The following is a 19506-nucleotide window of genomic DNA, read 5'->3' as shown; positions in this document are numbered from 1 at the left end:
CTACTGTACCTCATCGTTGTGCAGACAATACCTACCGCTCGCCGCTCCACACTAATATCGTTTGGCCTTTCTCGATTCGAGCACATCATATCATCAGCCAACAAATCTCGAGTCACTTTTTCCGAATTGAAGAAAAATATCAGACAGACACGTGTAACTGATTTCATGGCTTTGCAAATCTCATACTGCTAATTCCTGTTCCGGGTTAAGCCCACTTATATGTATCTCCATCAAGTACAAAGCTCCTCTTTCTGCCGCCAGCTTTCCGGGGGGGTATCTAAACACATAATACTGCGCAGCATCTTTTGGATGCCACGATAAATTCTTTCATTATCTCAATCAAACGCGGGTGCTGTGCAAATAAAACAGAACAGGATGGTGTGACTTATTCACTCATGTCGCTCATGAACTCGAGCATGGACGAGCTGGGGTGAGCATCTCCGCAGCAAGGACAGATTCTATCGTCGTCGCTATCCCAGGCCGAGTCCTCAATCTCGTACCCATTGATTCGGGAGAACTGGACCCATGTCCGTTTCTCCGCGTCACGGGCAATGGGCACTTTCTTCCAGATGACTCTTTTCTCGTCGCGGGTTGATAGAGGATGGCCATCCTCGGCGGGGGCGGCAGGCAGGGTGCCTACCTTGTGGTAGCCCTCGAAAGAATGCAGGTGGAAGTGTTCGCCAACTTCGCCATCTTCTCCGTCTTCTCCGACCAGCCCAAGACCCTCTTCCTCCATTTCGTCTTTGAGATCCTTGTACGCTCTAATCACGCGAGCACACCAGTTATCTCCCCTGAGACTCTGCAGACCTTTGGAGTTTGCAATGAAGGAAGCTGCTGCATCAAGGTAGAGGCCTTCGTCCTTCACCAGACCGCTGAGCTCGGCAGAGGCTTTCATTCCGACATCATCAAACGGCATTCCAGTTACTTGGAGTTCGTTCAAAGTGCATCCCAGCTCGTGAGATGCTACTTCATGAAGCTCAGATCCCGAAAATGGCAGCAGCGAGTCTGAAAAGTTCACCAGGTCAATTCGCAACGAAGAGAGTGACGGGAGAAGTCTTGGTCGGGGGGTCTTCTTGTCCTTGTAGGCTGGGTCATACGGGGCACGCAAGGCCAGAAAGAAATCAATGAGCTGGTTCCAGGTGTAGCAGCGGAAGCCACCGCGAACAAGAGGCGACTCCTTTGGTCGCATGTGTACTTTAAGAGGGTGATCTTTCTTCAAATCCGTATGGTAATATCGTTCAAGCTTATGCTTGCGACGCTGATCATCATAATAGCGGGCAACGACACGGAGGTTGACTTGCAAGATCTTGTGTCGATAGTGGAAGCTGAGCTCGCCGAAGTTGCGCAGAGCCTGAGGGGTCGTGAAGACGAAGTGGTTAGATTCCCAAAGGAATCGAGTGCCCTCGGCATTCATGGCTTTGTTTGTTGCCAGAAAGTGAATGGCGATCTGGTTACCTCTCTTCTTCTCTTCGTCGGTCAGATGCTCAGCCGTAGTAGCACTCAGCGGGTCGATGATTGGGTGATCACTCTTCATGGCGAATTTGAGAACTCGCAAGAGGACTTCAGTGGGTAAAAAGAGGGAGGCCGAATCACTGGAGCCGGCACCAGATGATCGAGTCTTGCGTCTCGTGGGGTCATTTTGAGCCAGATGCGCCTTGGCTAATGGCGACCAAGAGATGCCATTCTCGCGAAGGATGCGCTTCAGCCTCAGGTTCTCCTCAGTAAGCAGCTGGTTGGTCCGGCGAAGGGGATAGTTGTAGGCAACCCATGCCTGGTCCTCCTTATCGCGGCACTCCCAAGGAAATACAAGCTGTGAAGAATGAGTATTTGGTCGGCCAAGGAAAAAGAGACCCCCGATATCTGCTTACCTGACCACTCATCTTGCCGCAATTGTTGCTGTAGCGGAAAAGAACAAATAGAAACAGATAGTAAAAGGCTTCCCGGGAACGATACGCCGTGCTGCGACACGCTTCAACAACAATTTCTCAGACCAGGCCAGGCCTCAATAACACAAAGGTACCTGACACAGACGATGACAGTGTGTCTGGCTGCTGATGCACCGAATGGGATACGGCAATGACTGACACGATGAGACACAATGAAACGATGAAGCAGAACAGGACAGTGGACTTGGGAGAAATCGGGTTCAAGTCAAGGCCAGGGTGAGAGACGGATAAGGGACTGGCGAAAAAATGCGGCCAGCCTTGTGCGACCCAGTGCCAAATTTACTCTTGCCCTGCTGATTCTGGTGAATAAGAGGGATGCATGCAGGCTCTCACAGCTGCTGGACAAGTGGTGGGCAGGGAAACGATTGACTGTGATTCACAAACAAGGAAATGCACCTGAGGCCAGGGCTGGGTAAGGCGAGCTGGCAGCTGGACGGAGCCACACCTGGAGCCGGCCGTCGAGAAGTGGTCAGATGTGAGGATGCACCGAGAGGCGTTGGCAGGGGAAAAGAGCCGATGGGAATGTGATGGGGAAAGGATGGAGGAGAGGGACAAAAACCACTCGATTGGCAGGTTGGGAGGAAACCCGAGCCGTACGACCCGAAGATGGACCAAAACCGAGGGAACGAGGGAAAGAGAGTGTGGGAAAGATGGGGTTTGGCGATTCAGTGCCGGCAAAACGTTGAGCAGCTGAGCGAAGGCCGCCCCGACGACATTGCTCCTTCCTGGCCGTGAGTCGAGCTGGTAGTAATAAGCCGCCACCCTCTTTCCGTCTATCAACGTATTGCTGCAGCAGGACCTGAGCACTTTATCCGAAAACTAGCAGCTGGTACCCCGTATGGGAATCCAGGCGGAAGTGGCGCGGGGAATTAAGGAAAGAACGGGCGGCGTCTGTTCAGTTACTGTACGGCACCCACCTTGGAACAAACAGCCCGGCGATGCTGCTCAGCGAGAGAAGCGACGGGGTGCTATCAGGTGATGGACGGGCTTTGGTCGTCAGCGACGGCAGCGTTTTACGGGCACTGTGCCTCTATAGCCGCTGCAAAAGTACTGGGCTGCTGTGTAAGGAGCTCTACTGCACTATTGAAGCAACTGCTGAGCAACCTGGAGCTGCTAGCTACGGGCGCTGGGGCGGACCGCTCCTGATCCCTGCCATTCGATGCCATGTCGTGAGAAGGAGCTGAAGGAGGATGGATAATGAGGCGAGTCGCCGGCAGTTGTGCTCAGCTCAATGCGAAGGGTGGAGTGACTTGATACCGGCCATCAGGCTGTGCTGCGCAGTGCGTTTTCCTGCGATGCTTCGTGCCGCGTAAATTGTAGGCCTATATATCATCCATACTGATTGGTCTTACTCCATCCCAATGCAGGCTTTGGTTCGCTACTCCAATCTTGTTTCTTCATGTCTCAGAACTCACATCATTGACCTGGCCTGGATCATATTTTGTACATGCCTGGATCACAGACAGGCAGGGGTTCCAAGCACAGTCCAATTCAGGAAATGAGCTTCCCTGTCACCGAAGCGCTGAGCTCCAGGGTAGCGGCATCAACTATTGAGATGACAGCTGCAATCGGCGATGCCCATGTAGTTGCGAGATTCACAATGAGATATGCCCCATGTAAGCTTCGATTCCATCAACAGATCACCCCAGGCTTTTCCCAATCCAATGGCTGCGGTGCGGTGCAATCCTGTGGCTATACGCTACTTGCTTGACGTCATGACTGCTCGCCCTTACAGCAGCCCATTCGCCTCTTACTCTGAGAACCCTCAGCCTTACGTACGTATGATGGATGTGGTATATCATTGAATCATATTTCAGCTACGGCAGAGCGATCGCCAGGATCCCAATGGTTATATAAAGGGCGATTAAAGAACGGCAATGTCGATAGAAAGAATTTATTTTAACAAGAGCAATCTTCCTCTTTTATCACATAACTTCATATATTATCACAATGGCTACCACTGGAACCAGCGCACCTCCCGGCGATAAGCCCGCCGACCCCTACACCCAGTCCAACAAGGACGAAACTGATCTCAACACGTTGGTTACGGATCTTGTTGATTTCATCACAAAATGCAAATTTGGCATGTTGACAACCATTGAGGCTTCGTCTCAAAACAACTTAGTCTCGCGCTGCATGGGCTTGGCTGGAACAGTAAGGATAGCAGCTGTTTTAGTCGAAATTGTTTTGCTACAGAAAGCTGATCCCTCAAATAGGAATCCGGAGGCATCGACCTTCTCTTCCACACAAATACTGAGTCTGGCAAGACCAACGACCTATCCAACGATCCCCACGTGAACGTGTCCTTCATCAACAGCTCTGGCGAGTGGGCTTCCATCGCGGGCCAGGCGAGTGTTATTACGGATCGCGATCTGGTCAAGAAGACCTATAGCAGCGGATTAAAGGCCTGGCTGGGCGATCTTGGCGATGGAGTCCACGATGGCTCAGAGAATGACCCGCGTATTGGAATTATTCGTGTCAAGACCACCACTGTGACGTACTCACTGGTGTCTGGGAATTTCATCAGCCGTGCTGCTGAAGTTGCGCAAGGAGTTATCACTGGAAAGCCTGCTCAAGTGAGCAAGCTACGAGAGATTTCAGCCGAGGACGTGGGTAACTGGCGTGCTTCAAACAAATAGGAAGAATGTCAAGTTGAGGATCAATGTACTATTATCATCTATGTCAATCATGAGTTAAATATGGAGTTTCTTATCTTTTGTATTCTTGTCATCAAGCAGCTTACTGCTTTCCGTAATCCTCTGCCCATATTCTGGTAAACTTTTCCTTATCAACAGCAAACTCACGAACGAAATCGCGCTCCAGCTCGTGAGCTCTCCTGCCCAGCAGGACAAGGCTGTGTAGTGGAGGGCCCAGTTCCTCATCTGTGGAGCACAACTCCTCAAGCGTTCCAGACACAAACTTTTCCGTCTTGCCTCCAACTCGAGCAGCGCCAATAGCCAAGCTATCCTTTGTGTAAACACCCTCTTTGCGCTCCTCTTCAATTTCCAGCATCTGCTGCGCACACTGCCCAACTGTCATGTATCGTGGGGGCTCGTAGATCAGTCTGCCTCGGGCCATGTTCTCCAAGCTCTGCTCCTTGACTTTGATGTCAACTAGGACCAATGTGTGCAGGCCAATGTCGCGGTTCTCTTTTATTCTGTCGTAAAAGGAAGCTGGCTTCCATGTTTCGGTGAAGAAGACCATGGACACGGTCTGTCCAAAGTTGTACAGCTGAAGGCCGCAAGCGCCGATGCCGGACATGATGGAGGCGTTGGGTACGGTTCGCACGGGAATGGACAATTCGCGAGCTCGGATGACGAGATCTGTGTGTGTTGTAGCACTACAGCAATATCGTTAGTACAAGCTGCGGACAATCAAAACACATCAAGGCAAAACTGACCCGAAGGGATCTCCAACAACACAAAAGGCGACGTCCTCGTTCTGCGCATTTCGGAGAATCTCGTCGCTGTTTGACTCGACCATCTCGCGGTCGGCGATGGTTATCGATCGTCCATAGTAGTTTTCCTACTTCAAGAGTCAGCGTTAGCTCTGTTCCTTACCAGAAACGTTGTCACTGGAACTGGCCAAGATGCATACCAGGACAGACTGATCCACGAGTAGGATGCTTGTGTATGCCTCAAGGTAGACTCGCGAGGCCTTCTTCACCACCTCAAGACCCTTGACGGTAATATCCGTCTCGTCAGACAGACCAAGGCCAACAAGATACAACATTTTGATATTGATTACCACATGCAAATTGCGTCTCGAGTTGGAAAACTCATCTTCAAAAGCTGCCCCGCGGTGGGGTTGAGAAATTCTTATCTTAGCGCCGGTTGACCCTTGTCTTGCCGCAGCTTTGGCGATCTTGGTGTCGCGTCTAAATCTGACAGTTCGCAAGCTTTCTTTCTTTACATCATCCTCTTTGGCTTTTTTTTTTCTTCTTTCGCCCACCATGTCTGATTCGAAGAACAAGAGCGCCTACGGTGTGGCGGCCTCTGATACCGATTTCCGCAAGAATTGGGATCTGGACGAGTATGCCGCCAAAGCTAAAGAACGCGAGGCCAAGGAGAAGGAAGAGGCCAAGGCGCGCTACGAGGCCAAACTCGCTGGCAAGAAATACCACAAGCCCATGACGGGCAACGAGACATACACGTCAGCACGGAGAAACATCATCGACGTCAGCGCGCAGGTCGGAAAGACGCAGATTGTGCCGGCTGGATCGGGAGTTGGCAAAAGAGGCAGAGGAGCTGGTTTCTACTGTGAGGCTTGTGACCTTACGTTCAAGGATAACTTGCAATGGGTCGAGGTATGCTCTATATTATGGCGAGTGAATTAAATCAGTGCTAATTGGGCATGCATAGCATCTAAATACGACTCAGCATCTGCTCAACACTGGGCAGACTACCGAAGTCAAGCGAGCCACTGTCGAGGAAGTGCACGAGCGAATCGAGTTCTACATTCGCCGAAAAGAGGATCTCGAGAAAGAGAAGGCTACGAGTTTACAAGACAGGCTGCAGATTCGAGAAGAGGAAATGAAGAAGGAGGCGGAAGAGAAGCGGGCGAAGCGAAAGGAAGAGGCAGAGAAGAAGCGGCAAGGCAAGGAACAGGCCGCCAACGTGAAGACAGAGTATGGCGACGATGTGCGGATTGAGGGAGAGCATGAAGAAGATGATATGATGGCGCAGATGGGATTTACAGGGTTTGGATCGTCAAAGAAGTGATTTGATTGTTGTGAGGCGTGGGAATGCTTGGAGATGTGGATGCGTATGATGGCCAGAGGATGATTTATGATACCCAGGACTTGTAGATAATGTTTTATTTTGGATGAATCAGCAAATACTGCGCAATTTATATAGCCCTAGGCAAATCTTCTCAATGTTTTTATTTTCAATCAACTGACAAAATCAAGATATCTGTATGCATTAGGTACTTAATTGCGCCTCTACAGCCACCAGCTCGCTGCCATGTCATAAATACGTGTACATGTCTGGGTATACCTACAGCTGAGGCCATCCAGGTGCAGGGTCGTGTGCCACCCGGTGCCGGAATACCCCACCTCCAAAACCCGACCCAGGCATGGCTTACTTGCTACTACCTAAGCTATTATGCTCTTCGCCATATCGTAACCGAACCTTGAACTCTTTCCTCCTCCTGCACCCAACATCTTTTGACCCTTTTTCCTCAACTTCTCCCAACGCCTTTTCATTCGGCACGAGGAGCACCAGCGGCATCTCCTTCATACAAACATCGCATACAACCGCTCACAGCATCACCGTTACTATGGCGTCAGCCGGTGCCGCCGCAGCGTCGCTGCTGAAGCGCCAGCTCAAGGAGATGCAGTCTGGCAAAGACCTCCCCGGCATCTCATGCGGCCTCGCCAACGACAACAACATCTTCGAGTGGGAGGTGATGCTCATGATCAATGACGATTGCAAATACTATGGCGGTGCGTGGCTTTCTCTCCCCCATCTCTCCCTTGCTTCAAGCACACCGTATCGACTTTAGCAAGCTGACTTTTTCGACCTTACGATTACAGGAGGCAACTTTCGTGCTCGTCTAGTTTTCCCTGAAAACTACCCTCACATGCCGCCCCAGCTCACCTTTCAAGACCCCATCCCGTTCCACCCCAACATCTACGAAAACGGCAAGCTCTGCATCTCCATCCTGCACCCTCCCGAAGAGGACCAGTACGGCTACGAGTCCGCCGCCGAGCGCTGGAGCCCCGTCCAGACGCCCGAGACGATCCTGCTCAGCATCATCAGCTTGTTCTACAGCCCCAACGAAGAGAGCCCCGCGAACGTCGAGGCGGCGAGGATGCTGCGCGAGGAGAAGGAGGGGAAGCACAAGGATTACAGGAGACGGTGTCGGAAGTGTGTGAGGGAGAGCCTGGGAGAGGACTAAAAATGAGGGCGAGACGAGATGTTACACACATGTGAACAAAAAGGTAGTAACTTGGATGCATTGCTGGGCTGGAATTTGCATTTTTAACATTTACAAGATGTATGGCGTTTTTTGGTGGATGAATGACGGAGGTGTCCTGTTGTTTGCATTGGTTTGGCGTCTCGGAGATGCTGTAAGAGTAAAGAGCCTTGACTTATTCATTGCGGACGACCAGTAGCGTAATCAAATAAGCGCTCCTTGAGCAACAAAAGAAAAAAAAAAACCAGAATGCAAAATTGTTCATTGTATATACGGAATCGCTATCTAGAAGAATTGATGCGTAGATGCCTTCACTGTTTGGCTGCTACTCCTATCACAGGGCCAACGACAGAATCCCATTCCTCATCCCAACGCCGTGAACCTTCTTCAACGGCGCCTCTCTTCAGTCTAGCCAACTCTCCTGCTCCCTCAAAGCTCAATAGCCTCTTTAGGATCTCAGTTAGCTGAGGTACTGTTTCAAAGCCACAGCCGTTTTGCCCTTCTTTCACGAGCTCTCCGATGCTTTCGAAGCCAGCATATGCAGCCACGGGCAGACCCGCCCCAAACATGTCAACGACCTTCATGGGTAGATCCACGCCAGAGCTAGATTTGTGGAGGGAAATGCCTAGATCGGCTGCGGCGAGCAATAAAGCGTAGTCTCGATTGGAAAGCCAGGCACTGAGAATGCGAATGCCGGGCAGTTTACCGGCATCCTGGAGTTCCTTGATTTTCTCGAGGTAGGCCTCCCTCTGAGGGCCTTTGCCGGTGATGATGGCCAGGATTGGAGGAACGGCTTCCTCGCCTGATGTTGGCGTGGCGTAGGCGACCAAAGCATCAAGCAGCATTCCAAAGTCTTCGTCTGCTGTCCAAGAAGTGCTGCTTACTACTAGACGAAGGGCACCATCGACAATATCCTTGGCATGGTTTCGTGTTTCCGCCAAGCGAGAGAGGAACTCAAGTCTATCCTTTGCAGTGCTCATAGGCTGAAATATCTCAGCTGGCCTATCATGAAGCGTATAGACAGGGTTCTTGAGATTAAAGCGCCCTCTGGTTTGGAGCTGCTTCGCCATGGCATCTGTGACTGCGAGGTTTGCGTTTCCCAAGTACCGGCCTAGCTGAATCTCGTAATACTTGTAGATGGGCACAAGAGGCCGGAGAAGAGACTTTTGCGCCAGAATGGTATGGCCATAGTTGTGCCAGTCGACGATGACTTTGCTGCCGCGAACCCATGAGACGAAGAGGGCTACGTGAAACGTGGGGATGGAAGGCGGATTCTATGAATTGTGTTAGAGCTGATGAATTCATCTGAGTGTTGGGAGAATCTTTGTTACCTGGATAATGATCCACTGAGCTGGCGGAGTGGTGTACATGAGCGTCCTGAAGAGGGTCCAGAACTGCTGGATGACCTTGGCGGGGATGTTGAGAAAGAAGGGCAGCGTGCCCCAGGCGATCCATTCTGGCTGAGGAGCGAGAGGATAGACCGTGACGTTTGTCTTGCCAATGAGATCCGGATGTCTGGCCGTCTCTATAAGCCTAAAATAAGCAGACGAATCTAACCAAGTGAGAATGAGAGTCTCTCGGCCACGTACCTTTATAGCCCACAATGTCGACTTGCCGTCCGTGCTTGGCAACGCTCAGAGCATGGTACTGCATCCGAGGGCTTCTTCCGATATCACCTACAACGAGGATCTGAATATGCTCATCTTCTGGTTTCTCAGCGGGATGGTAGCGGGTGGGGATGGCATCGAGTGACTTTTTCCCGAGCCAGACGGCGAAAGAGAAGACGTAGCCGAGAGCAATGACGGACAAGCCGCCAATGATGGCGGATAAGACGAAGTTGGCGTAATAATGCATTTTGAGCAGATTAAACCATGCCTAGCTGCAAGATTGAAAACAAACAAGGATATATAGCTGAATTCTTGTTCTCTAGATTCGGCGCAGAGGTTCGTGAAGGGCAGTGAATGAATGACAGCTGGCCAGATTAGAGGATACTTGGGCGGATGGTGCCAGAGCTATTGATGATCCCGCTAGCAAGGGAGCCCAATGTAAGGAGCGGATTTATGTGAGTTCATGCAACGCCATATGCAATGAAGCTCGGGATGGAATCTCCTCTCAGTGTTTTTGCTCGTTGGCCGTCAGATGAGCTTCCAGATAGCACCAAGCTCGTCATTTGGAGCTTTCTAGGTAGCTGTGGCGCATAGTGCAATGTGGCTGGGGAGGCTGCCGGCACCGTACCCGCCATAACAGGGACTTTTAGTCGCATTCCGTGATGGGCGCCACATGCAATGGAGATCGTGGAGACGGCCGAGGGCCAATCAGTGCGGCCATGCTGCAAGACATTACAGGTGCTGTATTCGGAAGAAAGCTCGCAGTGAGATCTTAGTAGATTTTTGTTGTTCTTGGTACCTGAGCGGATGAGGCGAGCCTGACCAGGGATGAAAAGCTTATTGAGAGACGGCCGGAACGGCTTCATGCAAATGTGCTGTGTTGGGCATCTGTGTAGATCAAGCATTGGACTAATGGCAATGATTGGATATCAATGGCAGCCAGTTTAGGGATTTTGATAGATCATCTTGGACCAATTTCTGCTCTCGTCGCTCTTGAGAGGTCTGGTCTTTTCCAGGAAGCATTAGGTCTTTTCACAAGAGCTATACAGACCTTCCTATTTAGTGATTGGCCGTCTATAAAGCACTGTCGAGATGTCATTGACCTTTCCAAGTGTTTCAACGATGACGGCTTTTACTCTCCATCTAGATAAGAATCTAAAACAAAAGAGGACCCTATTGCGTCACCGTGCTTGGACCCAAGGCAGCACCTGGCGTCCCATCTAATCTCATCTCATCCCATCTCTCCTCTAACGAGTTCCTCGCATCAACCTCTCATTTAGCGAGTACCAGCGTGCTATCGCATCCCCCTCAGCACTCAGCGGCCAAACGAATCCCGCGGGTATCGCGCCCTCCAGCTGTTGATGCGCCGGTACCTGCCGCTAAGCCCGCGCTGATAGCCATCGCCCGCAGCTGCTAGCCCCAAAGTGCTGGGTGGCTGCATCACGACCGCCCCAAGCGCCTCCACGTGCCCCGCAACCCCCCCCAAAGGTTGGTCACTCAGGCCTGAGTTGGTGCTGGCACAGCGCACTAGCAGCGCACAGGGTGCCACCTTGGCCGCCGAAGCTTTTTTTCTCTTGTCCGTGTGCCTGTTCCCCTATTTGGACGGACGGACGGCCAGTCTGTCGCCTTTGACGACGGCTCAAGCTGGGGTCGGAGACTATCTTGCGACCTCCACTCGTGCCGGTGCTCTCGAGACCGCCTCTTTTCCCTCAATTGCATTCATCTGGCCCGCACAAGGCTTGATGCGGCTGCCAGTGCCACTGTGAGCGGCGGCGTATCTCTTGTAGCGAAGCAACGCGTCTTATCGCTTGGGTGGCTCGAAGCGCGAGTTCGAGATTTGGGAACCAGCCCCGGATCGCACCCCGGCAACAACGACGACACACAGAGCGACGGGCACTTTTGCGACGTTATAACGATCGATCGATCCATCACCATACCACAGCCATGGATACATCGTATTCGCTGCCGTCGTCGGCCCTGCCGCACGCACACCGGGCTCACACTCGCTCGCAGCCGCCGTCGCTGAACAACACCTGGCGGATGACTGTGTCGAGCGACAGTCTGCCCTCCCAACTTGAAGACGACGAGGACGGAGATCACGATCACGGCCACGACCACGATCACGGCCACTCGCATTCCCACCTACACTCAAAGGGATATTCACACTCGCCACCGCCGCTGTCTCCCTCATTCTTGCATGCGCATTCTTACAGCTTGCCAAACCATGGCCGCAGTGGCTCGCAAGTCTCCAACGCAAGCTCTACTATGGTGCTAGAGAAGTCGTTGGTAGGAGGCATGGAGAGTCGGTCTCAAGGGAGGAGAAGCCGCTATACACCGGAAGGCATTGACGAAACCGCACACAATCATAACCACAGCCACAGTCACACCCATAACCATGACCATGGCCACGATCATGGCCACGACCACGACCACGAACATAATCATAAACACGACAAGCATTTCCACTCGCAACTTCACTCCCATTCTCACTCCCACTCCCACTCTCATGACCACAGCCACAGCCACGATCACGATCATCACCATGGTCATGACCATAGCCATGTCGTTGGTATCAGTACTGGACATAATCACGGCTCTGAGCGTTCTCTCTTCACGAGGACTATCCTTCCATACACGGTTGGATGGCCCATTTTATACTCTATACTTGCCGAGAAGGACTCGAGGCGTATTTTTTACTTCATGACGTATGTGTACACCCTCAATATTGCTGGCAGAATAGACTAATAAGAAAACCTTCAGGCTCAATTTTGGCTTCATGATTATCCAGGCCTTCTATGGCTACGTTACCGATTCACTAGGCCTCCTTAGTGACAGCATTCATATGTTTTTCGACTGCGTTGCGTTGCTTGTGGGTTTACTGGCGGCTGTCATGAGCAAATGGCCAAAGAGCCAGCGATTCCCGTATGGCTTTGGCAAAGTCGAAACGCTGAGTGGTTTCGCCAACGGTATCCTCTTAATGTATGTGTTTAACGCACCGGTACCGGTTACTATTTGGCGATATTCTCTGACGATTTTATTTCCTTTAGGCTACTGAGTGTTGAAATTGCTTTTGAGGCGTTTGAGCGACTATGGGAGGGAACGCAAACGAAGCGTCTCGGCGAACTCTTTGTGGTTAGTAGTCTGGGCCTGGCTGTGAACTTGGTCGGTATGATGGCGTTTGGACATCACCACCACGGTCATGATAACGGCCACTCTCACGGTCATTCTCATGGTCACGACCACGGCGAGAAGCATGATCACGGCGGCGATTCGCACTCGGGCCACAGTCACAGTCACGGACACGACCATGGCCACGGCCACGGCCATGACCATGATAACGAAAATATGCGAGGTATTTACCTGCATGTTCTGGCGGATACGTTGGGTAGTGTCTCGGTCATTGTATCTACAATATTGACAAGCTTCTGGGGCTGGTCTGGATGGGATCCGCTAGCTTCTTGCTTCATCGCGACGCTCATCTTTCTATCTGCGCAGCCGCTTGTGTTCTCAGCCGCGAAGCGCCTGCTCCTCACTGTCCCTGAGGGAGTCGAGTACAATCTGCGGAATATCCTTGCCGGTATCGGGCAACAACGAGGCGTTGTCAGCTATTCTACGCCGAAGTTTTGGATGGACGACCATGGAGGTGAGAAGCTGTTGGGTATCGTGCATGTCACAGTGGCTCGTGGCGCCGCTCTGGAGGACACCAAAGATCGTGTTCGAGAGTACCTGCTCAAGGAGGGCATTGACGCCGTCATACAAGTGGAAAGAGATGGGGATAATGGGTGCTGGTGCACTCGAGGGCGAGCTTTGGTCAATCCGCCGCAAATGTCGAAGCAGTTCTAGGGGAAGAATTTGCTGCCTTGTACAAGGCTTGCCAGTTGGCTTCTGGGCCCCGACAAATCGCCGATTTTGCCGGTGGCATATAAGAAGAATCACTAACCATACAAGACATGTGGTGCGGATATCTCTTTTGTGCCACGGTATTAAATGGCGGCAGGCAATTGGATGCCGAGGGCCTTTATACACACATGGAATGAGGCGGAATGCTTGGCGTAATGGTGCGAGTTTGGATTTTGCCTGGCGTTTTAGGATATGTTTCTGTCTATAATTAGGTGGCGGCAGCATACGCTAGAAATATCTAGATACTGGCGGAGATTTAACATGTCAATATCAATGGGTGGGATCACTTCTTATGTGATGTTTTTATCTAAGGTATACTGCTTGTTGAGCCGAGTTGTACATCAAGAACCCGACCTAGGCTTATTTCGTTGCAACGTCAATCAAACACCGATCGGCGCCGAGACCGGACATGTGCATATTAGCTTTCCCCCGATGCTACGTATTCGCGATTATATGCTCCATGGTGCATTTGTCTAGGTATACAAAATCGTATCATATTCAGGGCCAGAGCGTATGTGACGTATGGCGCTACAAGCTGTAGCGTTGGTCGATTTGTATTACTGATTGGATCTCTCCAAGAGCTAGTCGGATACGTTCGGTCAATCTAATAAGCAACTGGCACTTTCCAGTGTTTACATCCTTGTCTATTATGGATTGATTGTCTGGATAGATACATGTGCGTATCACCTCGTTGCGTGTCTACCAATTCGGAACGGCCCTTTTTAAAATGCGGGCTGCTTATTTGATGCTGTAATCGGCGTTGACGTTGGGCATCCATCCATCTACCTCCTATTAAAGTTGTCAATCCAAGTCCGGGTATTCCAGAAGTTCTCACTCCCTTCACACACCAATAATGCAAAGTTGCAGATGAGTTTCTTTGCTCGTGATTTTGCACGGATAATTCATACAAATGAGTATTGACGTGACCGACCCCTTGTAAGCGGCATTCAACTAACATTAGTCAGATCATGATAAGGTATGGCGGCTGTCTAAACTCCGTGAACAGTGAACACCAGAGGCTAAAGCGAAGCCGTGAATTATAGACATATTGCCAGCTATGCGGCGTCATCTTCAACATCAATCGGATAAGGACCCGCGATGAGCCGCGGAGCTCTGCCTGGGGCAATACTTTTACCAGCCGGCACAAGGGCTGGGACTGGGTAGCAGTATCGGCCTTTGATGAAGATGATTGTCCTGACGGGGGCTGTTCTTCTGTGTACCGCGGAAGGCCGGGCTGGGAACGGAGGATTCACCCACGCTTATATGAAGATGACCCGGATGATGCTACATATGCAAATGAGAGTGACGATGAAGACGACGACGAGCCCTTGGAGTATGACTCGAATGCAGAAGATGATGATGACGCAACTGGTGAGATAACTGAAGAGGAGGCCGGGGCAAGATTTTCTCAAAATGAAGAGTCAGATACGGAAGATGGCAGGTTGATTTTTGACACCAAGGGACTCGACGTGCAAGAATACGACTCCCAATTCCTGTCCTTATCAGCGCCCTACGACGAACACGGCGCAGTCAAGGACGAGGACATGGAGAGCGACAGACACATCATGGCCCTCCCCGCCGCTCGCAAGTACGAGCACATTGCCGGCCCGGGCTGTCTCAACACCCGCGGCTTCCACGGCGACATGATTAGCGTGGAGGAGATGATGGACTGCCAGACCGTGCAGGGCATCTTTCGGAAACCGGAAGATTGGACGCCGCGGGAGGACGACATGGATTTCGAGAGGATATCAACACATTATGCGCTTACGGGATTGTCGGATTTTATGCCTGCTTCGGGGGCGGGACTGCGATGTGCGCCGCATCGGGGCGAGGCGGATCAGTGCGATGCGACGAATGACAGTGATCTTTGGTGCATGGTGAGTGTTTGGCATCGATAAAGGTATTGGTATGTCGGGCTAACAACTGTAAAGTCGCATCAGTGGACGAGCCGTGTACTTCCCTTCCATCCTACCTGCTTTGAGCTCTTCATCCGCATCAGCAAACTTCGCATGGGTCAAGTCCGTCTCGACCCGCTGATTCGTCTCGAAAGCAATTCTCGGAATGATGTGTTTGGCGAGCGACATCCTGACGTTCGAGATGCAAAGAGCGACGGCTGGCATTGGAACTGCATACCTGGCTCGGAGTATCTCGTTGCGAATCCCGTATTTGTGCCTGGCTTGAAGGGCATCTTTGAGGCTTCTATGGTGAACGGGGAGGGTTTCAATGTTCGGCATAGTCCATTTCAGGATGTGCTGCTGGAAAAGGAAAATGTCGGTCGTGAAGCACAGGATCCGTTTTTGATGCTGCCGGCGGAACTGAGGGAGGCAGTTGTGTGGGATCTCGACTCTAAGGAGATTGCTAGTTTACGATTGGCATCTCGGGCTTTCTATCATCTCCCTATGTCGTTATGGCATCGGCTGATGGTGCGGGAGATGCCCTGGATATACGAAGCTTGGTGCGAGGATCCTACTCCGTACCACTGGGCCATGGCCAACGCATCGGATTTGAAACAAATACGAGAGCAAAGAGAAGCATACACCATCGAACGACGTCGCAGGGCGGAAATTCTTCAGGATCATGATGCCGAGCTTTATGCAGCCTGGGAAGCCAACGAGCCCAAGAGTCCTCCTTGGTTCGACACGCCCGAATTTCAAGCCCAGTTGCAGCAATCCGCAGATATCAAGAGAGCCATGGCGCCTGTTAAACTTGTCAGAGAGAGGACGAATTGGTACCGTTTGTATACGGATATCAAAGCGAATGAGATGACGGTAAAGGGACTACGCAACAGGAAGAGGATATGGATGAATGTGGAGCATGTTGTGGCGGAAGTTGAGAAGGAGTGGGAGAAGGAAGTGCGGGAGAAGCATGTGGCTTTGACGGGTTTTATGGGGGAGACGCTTGAGTCTTTGCATCTTTGATGTTGGAGGCTCTTGTTGGTTAGTAAGTAGAGTTGATTACAGCTTTGAATGTCACTTTGATCAGTTATTGTATGTAGGCTTGGTTGATTATAGTACTTTGTGCACAATCTTCACAATGTCATTGGGACGTAATATTCATGAAAATGAGTCAAGTGGTATGATAGTGCGCTATTTGTTTCTTACTAACTGGAGAAAGTTCCCTTTTCCCATACCAATTACTGTTGTTGATAGCCATTACGCAACAAACCATCATGAGTTTCCCTTACAGTCTCTCGTGTTGTTGTCAATTCATTCAACACAGTTCAAGTTCTCACGTGTGAGAAATGTAGAAAGAACAAAGTCTCGACTTTTCGTACATGATATAACGTTGTTTCTGATCATGTGGCGTTGACCTCCTGGCAAGATGTCGCACGAGACACTGTTCCTTATAAGTTACTTTTTGTTGGTTCATCAAGACCCAAGAGTTACTTACCAACCAGACAACGTCCAATAATCGCCGACTTAGGGGCATGGCATAGCAAGCAGCGGAACACAAGCCGATTGGCAGGCCGCGTAGAGGGCAACACCAGCAGGCCCAGCAGCGAGAGAAGTCGCACAGGCGGCTTGACAAGCCGCATAAGCCAATGGACCAGCCATGGCGGCGCCAGGAAGAGCAATGGCAGTGATGGCAATGTTGATGAGCTTCATCTTGAGTCGTAGGTACAAGGGTTGTCGATTATGGAAGTATAGGTGTGATTGGCTATCAAAGATGATTTGTTTTGGTGTCAAGGACGTTGTGTTTTGCCAGCTTTGAGAGTGTCTGCTAGAAGGAAGGTGTTAGCTGGCGTTGGGACAGGTGTCTCTGTTTTATCTCTCTTAAAAAAGTACAGATCTTGATCTCATGGTGAATCTGGATCTTGATCTCGTGGCGAATGTGGGAGGCCTACAACTGTGGCGGCCTACAACTTGGACGGCCTACAACTCGTGTGACCCACCAAACTGCGTGTGAGCGATAGTAACTGGATAGTCCTCTCTGACTTTATCTAATTATCACATCAGAATAGCATCATTCACTTGCGAGAGATAACGCAATGAGCCGCCCCAGTAATGAATGATTGGTGCCCGCCTTGTAAACTCCCTCGCCCTGCTATTCACCCGCCCTGTTTTCCAAGTTGCAGGTGACACCACACGCAACGTGACGGGTCTTTTTTATCTATCAATTTTGTTTCGCCTATTACCGACGATTTTTACTCTCACTTCTAGTAGCTATATATAGAGGGCAATGGATCCTATTGATGACCTGCTATCTTGTTCTCTTCATCCTACTTCACTTTCAACAAAGATATTTGCTCCTATACCAAGACAAAATACATTCCAATACATACCACTTCATCAGGAAGATACCACGGCAAGATGCCTAAGAACGAGATGACCAAAGGAGATTCGTCTCGAATCCAGAGCACCCAGGTATGACCCAAGAAACAAACTTTCACGATACGCTTTGCATGAAACTGACCGTATCCCTGTACGCAAGGCTCAAGGAGGCAAAGACATGTCCTCCGGCGGATTTGCCGCTCGCGCGCAATCTGCTGCAGACACCGCGCAGAACGCTGCTCAGTCCAACAACTCTGCCAACACTGGCGCTGGATCGGGCGCAGGAGGTCAGAAGAAATAGGCCACCCTCAAGAACTGGAGACAACAAGAGGAGAGGAATACTTTTGATCTTACCCTAAGCGCCTATTGAGCGGAAGAAACATGGATTGACAATGGTTGTGTAGCACACTTGACTGCTTTTTGTATGTAAAAAAATGAAAGAACTCTGTCTCTATAATTGTGTCTGTGGTATCTCCCAGTAGTGCTCGCGTCTACGCTGCAAAGATCTTGTTCCTATTTCCAAGCGACCAGACTTATCCCTTCAGTGACCAGCCGAGACGAAAGGTGCTGTGTCGTATCAGAGCAGCAGTCCACTTACAGACAAGGTGGGTAATACTCCGACTGACGAATAGATATGTTGTCGTTAGTCTCTTAGTCAATTGCCTATAATTCAAACGAACTTTGTCGAATTTGATCAAACCGTCTGACTGTAATTAACCTGGGTGGTCTTGATCGGCGCAACAGCTTTGCTAACCATTATGGATGCTTTAAGCGAGCATAAAGATTGACCATCTCAAACTCCAGCTTCATGTTCTTCCAAGCGAGAGTTGTTTTACGGTTACAATGATGAATCATAGAGACTCAGTACATCTTGGTAGGCTCTTCATCCATTCTTCCTGCAACCAAATTCCTAGAACGCTCTCCATCATGCACTGCAACCTTCCTTCACACTGTTCTTCATCCCGCATCAGAGAATGTATGTAGTATGGATTGTTCAAATCAGCTTCGACTTTGTTCTCAGAGAAGTGGCGATTCAAACTTGATTTCCCAGATAGACTCGAAGTCTTAACTACGTAGAAGAAGCTGTGAAGCGCATATTCTGCTGACCAAAGCCTGGCATGTGATTGCCATGACGAACGTGGGGTGAAAAGGGACCCCGGCTTTTTCTGGTCCTTTTCGGGCTCTTTTACCCCACGGGCAAGTGGCGTTGAATCTGTGAGTGGCGTTTTCGGCAAGCTAGGCTGGACCGAAGACTGCCGGGAGCACATACGGGATATGTCATCAGGGAAGATGAAAACAAATATTCAATGAAAATGTTTCGCTATAATCTTTAATCTTGTATTCTTTCTTCATTCTATTCTAGTTTTCTACAGATAGTCTATCGCTCAAACTACCAAGACACGATCCAAAACCATAGCAGCTTGGCCCGCCTTTTCTTGCGCTTTGACCTACTGACTTTACGGAGCTTGGGAGCCAGCCGCAGCCGCAAACCGAGGTCCAAGGCGGGGACCCCTCCAACAAAGGAAGAGATGGAAGAAGAAGCAAAGAGCCTTGGCTATAAGCTGTCTTTTGACCGAATGGTAATATGCGTTAAGAGGGTGTTTCGATTGGTAGGGCAGTTGTATCTATCAAGGACAACGTGTACTTGTCTGTATCAATTTATAGCAGAAGAGAAGTGCTGCGCTGACATGTGCAAATCACAAGCTTCTCAAATAGAAGAGACAAGAGAAATGAATCTCAGTCAGATGCTCAACCCGTCACGAGCGCCTTTATATACCTCACAAAAAAAAAAAGGAGTAAAGCAGAAATGTACAGATCAAAAGTAACATGCTAATCTCCAAATTATATACTATATTCTGTGCG

General features: G+C 50.4%; 8 protein-coding genes across 8 annotated transcripts; 5 read left to right on the top strand and 3 right to left on the bottom strand.

The window, feature by feature from the left end:
- Positions 1–385: 385 nt before the first annotated feature.
- On the bottom strand, positions 386–1880 carry TGAM01_v209793 (hypothetical protein; the record flags this gene model as incomplete). The annotated part of the gene is made up of 2 exons (XM_018808615.1): positions 386–1810; positions 1869–1880. 2 exons carry the CDS (start codon positions 1878–1880, stop codon positions 386–388), a joined length of 1437 nt encoding a protein of 478 aa, XP_018658156.1.
- Positions 1881–3896: 2016 nt separating this feature from the next.
- On the top strand, positions 3897–4585 carry TGAM01_v209792 (protein bli-3; the record flags this gene model as incomplete). Its single annotated transcript, XM_018808616.1, has 2 exons — positions 3897–4100; positions 4163–4585. The coding sequence occupies 2 exons, from the start codon at positions 3897–3899 to the stop codon at positions 4583–4585; spliced, it is 627 nt and encodes a 208-aa protein (XP_018658157.1).
- Positions 4586–4685: 100 nt separating this feature from the next.
- Positions 4686–5678, bottom strand: TGAM01_v209791 (diphthine synthase; the record flags this gene model as incomplete). The annotated part of the gene is made up of 3 exons (XM_018808617.1): positions 4686–5286; positions 5347–5471; positions 5544–5678. 3 exons carry the CDS (start codon positions 5676–5678, stop codon positions 4686–4688), a joined length of 861 nt encoding a protein of 286 aa, XP_018658158.1.
- Positions 5679–5898: 220 nt separating this feature from the next.
- TGAM01_v209790 (hypothetical protein) lies at positions 5899–6667 on the top strand (the record flags this gene model as incomplete). Its single annotated transcript, XM_018808618.1, has 2 exons — positions 5899–6252; positions 6308–6667. 2 exons carry the CDS (start codon positions 5899–5901, stop codon positions 6665–6667), a joined length of 714 nt encoding a protein of 237 aa, XP_018658159.1.
- Positions 6668–7226: 559 nt separating this feature from the next.
- TGAM01_v209789 (ubiquitin-conjugating enzyme E2 G1) lies at positions 7227–7847 on the top strand (the record flags this gene model as incomplete). The annotated part of the gene is made up of 2 exons (XM_018808619.1): positions 7227–7392; positions 7483–7847. The coding sequence occupies 2 exons, from the start codon at positions 7227–7229 to the stop codon at positions 7845–7847; spliced, it is 531 nt and encodes a 176-aa protein (XP_018658160.1).
- A 329-nt stretch (positions 7848–8176) lies between these two features.
- TGAM01_v209788 (hypothetical protein) lies at positions 8177–9719 on the bottom strand (the record flags this gene model as incomplete). The annotated part of the gene is made up of 3 exons (XM_018808620.2): positions 8177–9139; positions 9197–9390; positions 9455–9719. The coding sequence occupies 3 exons, from the start codon at positions 9717–9719 to the stop codon at positions 8177–8179; spliced, it is 1422 nt and encodes a 473-aa protein (XP_018658161.1).
- A 1697-nt stretch (positions 9720–11416) lies between these two features.
- On the top strand, positions 11417–16290 carry TGAM01_v209787 (hypothetical protein; the record flags this gene model as incomplete). Its single annotated transcript, XM_024550638.1, has 5 exons — positions 11417–12177; positions 12233–12451; positions 12520–13282; positions 14428–15249; positions 15304–16290. 5 exons carry the CDS (start codon positions 11417–11419, stop codon positions 16288–16290), a joined length of 3552 nt encoding a protein of 1183 aa, XP_024404621.1.
- Positions 16291–17682: 1392 nt separating this feature from the next.
- Positions 17683–17944, top strand: TGAM01_v209786 (hypothetical protein; the record flags this gene model as incomplete). Its single annotated transcript, XM_024550637.1, has 2 exons — positions 17683–17736; positions 17804–17944. 2 exons carry the CDS (start codon positions 17683–17685, stop codon positions 17942–17944), a joined length of 195 nt encoding a protein of 64 aa, XP_024404620.1.
- Between the last annotated feature and the right edge of the window lie 1562 nt (positions 17945–19506).

Source organism: Trichoderma gamsii (assembly GCF_001481775.2).
Source record: "Trichoderma gamsii strain T6085 chromosome Unknown Scaffold_51.2, whole genome shotgun sequence".
NCBI lineage: Eukaryota > Fungi > Ascomycota > Sordariomycetes > Hypocreales > Hypocreaceae > Trichoderma > Trichoderma gamsii.
Note: the sequence above shows the minus strand (reverse complement) of the source record. Positions and strands in the feature narration are given on the sequence as shown.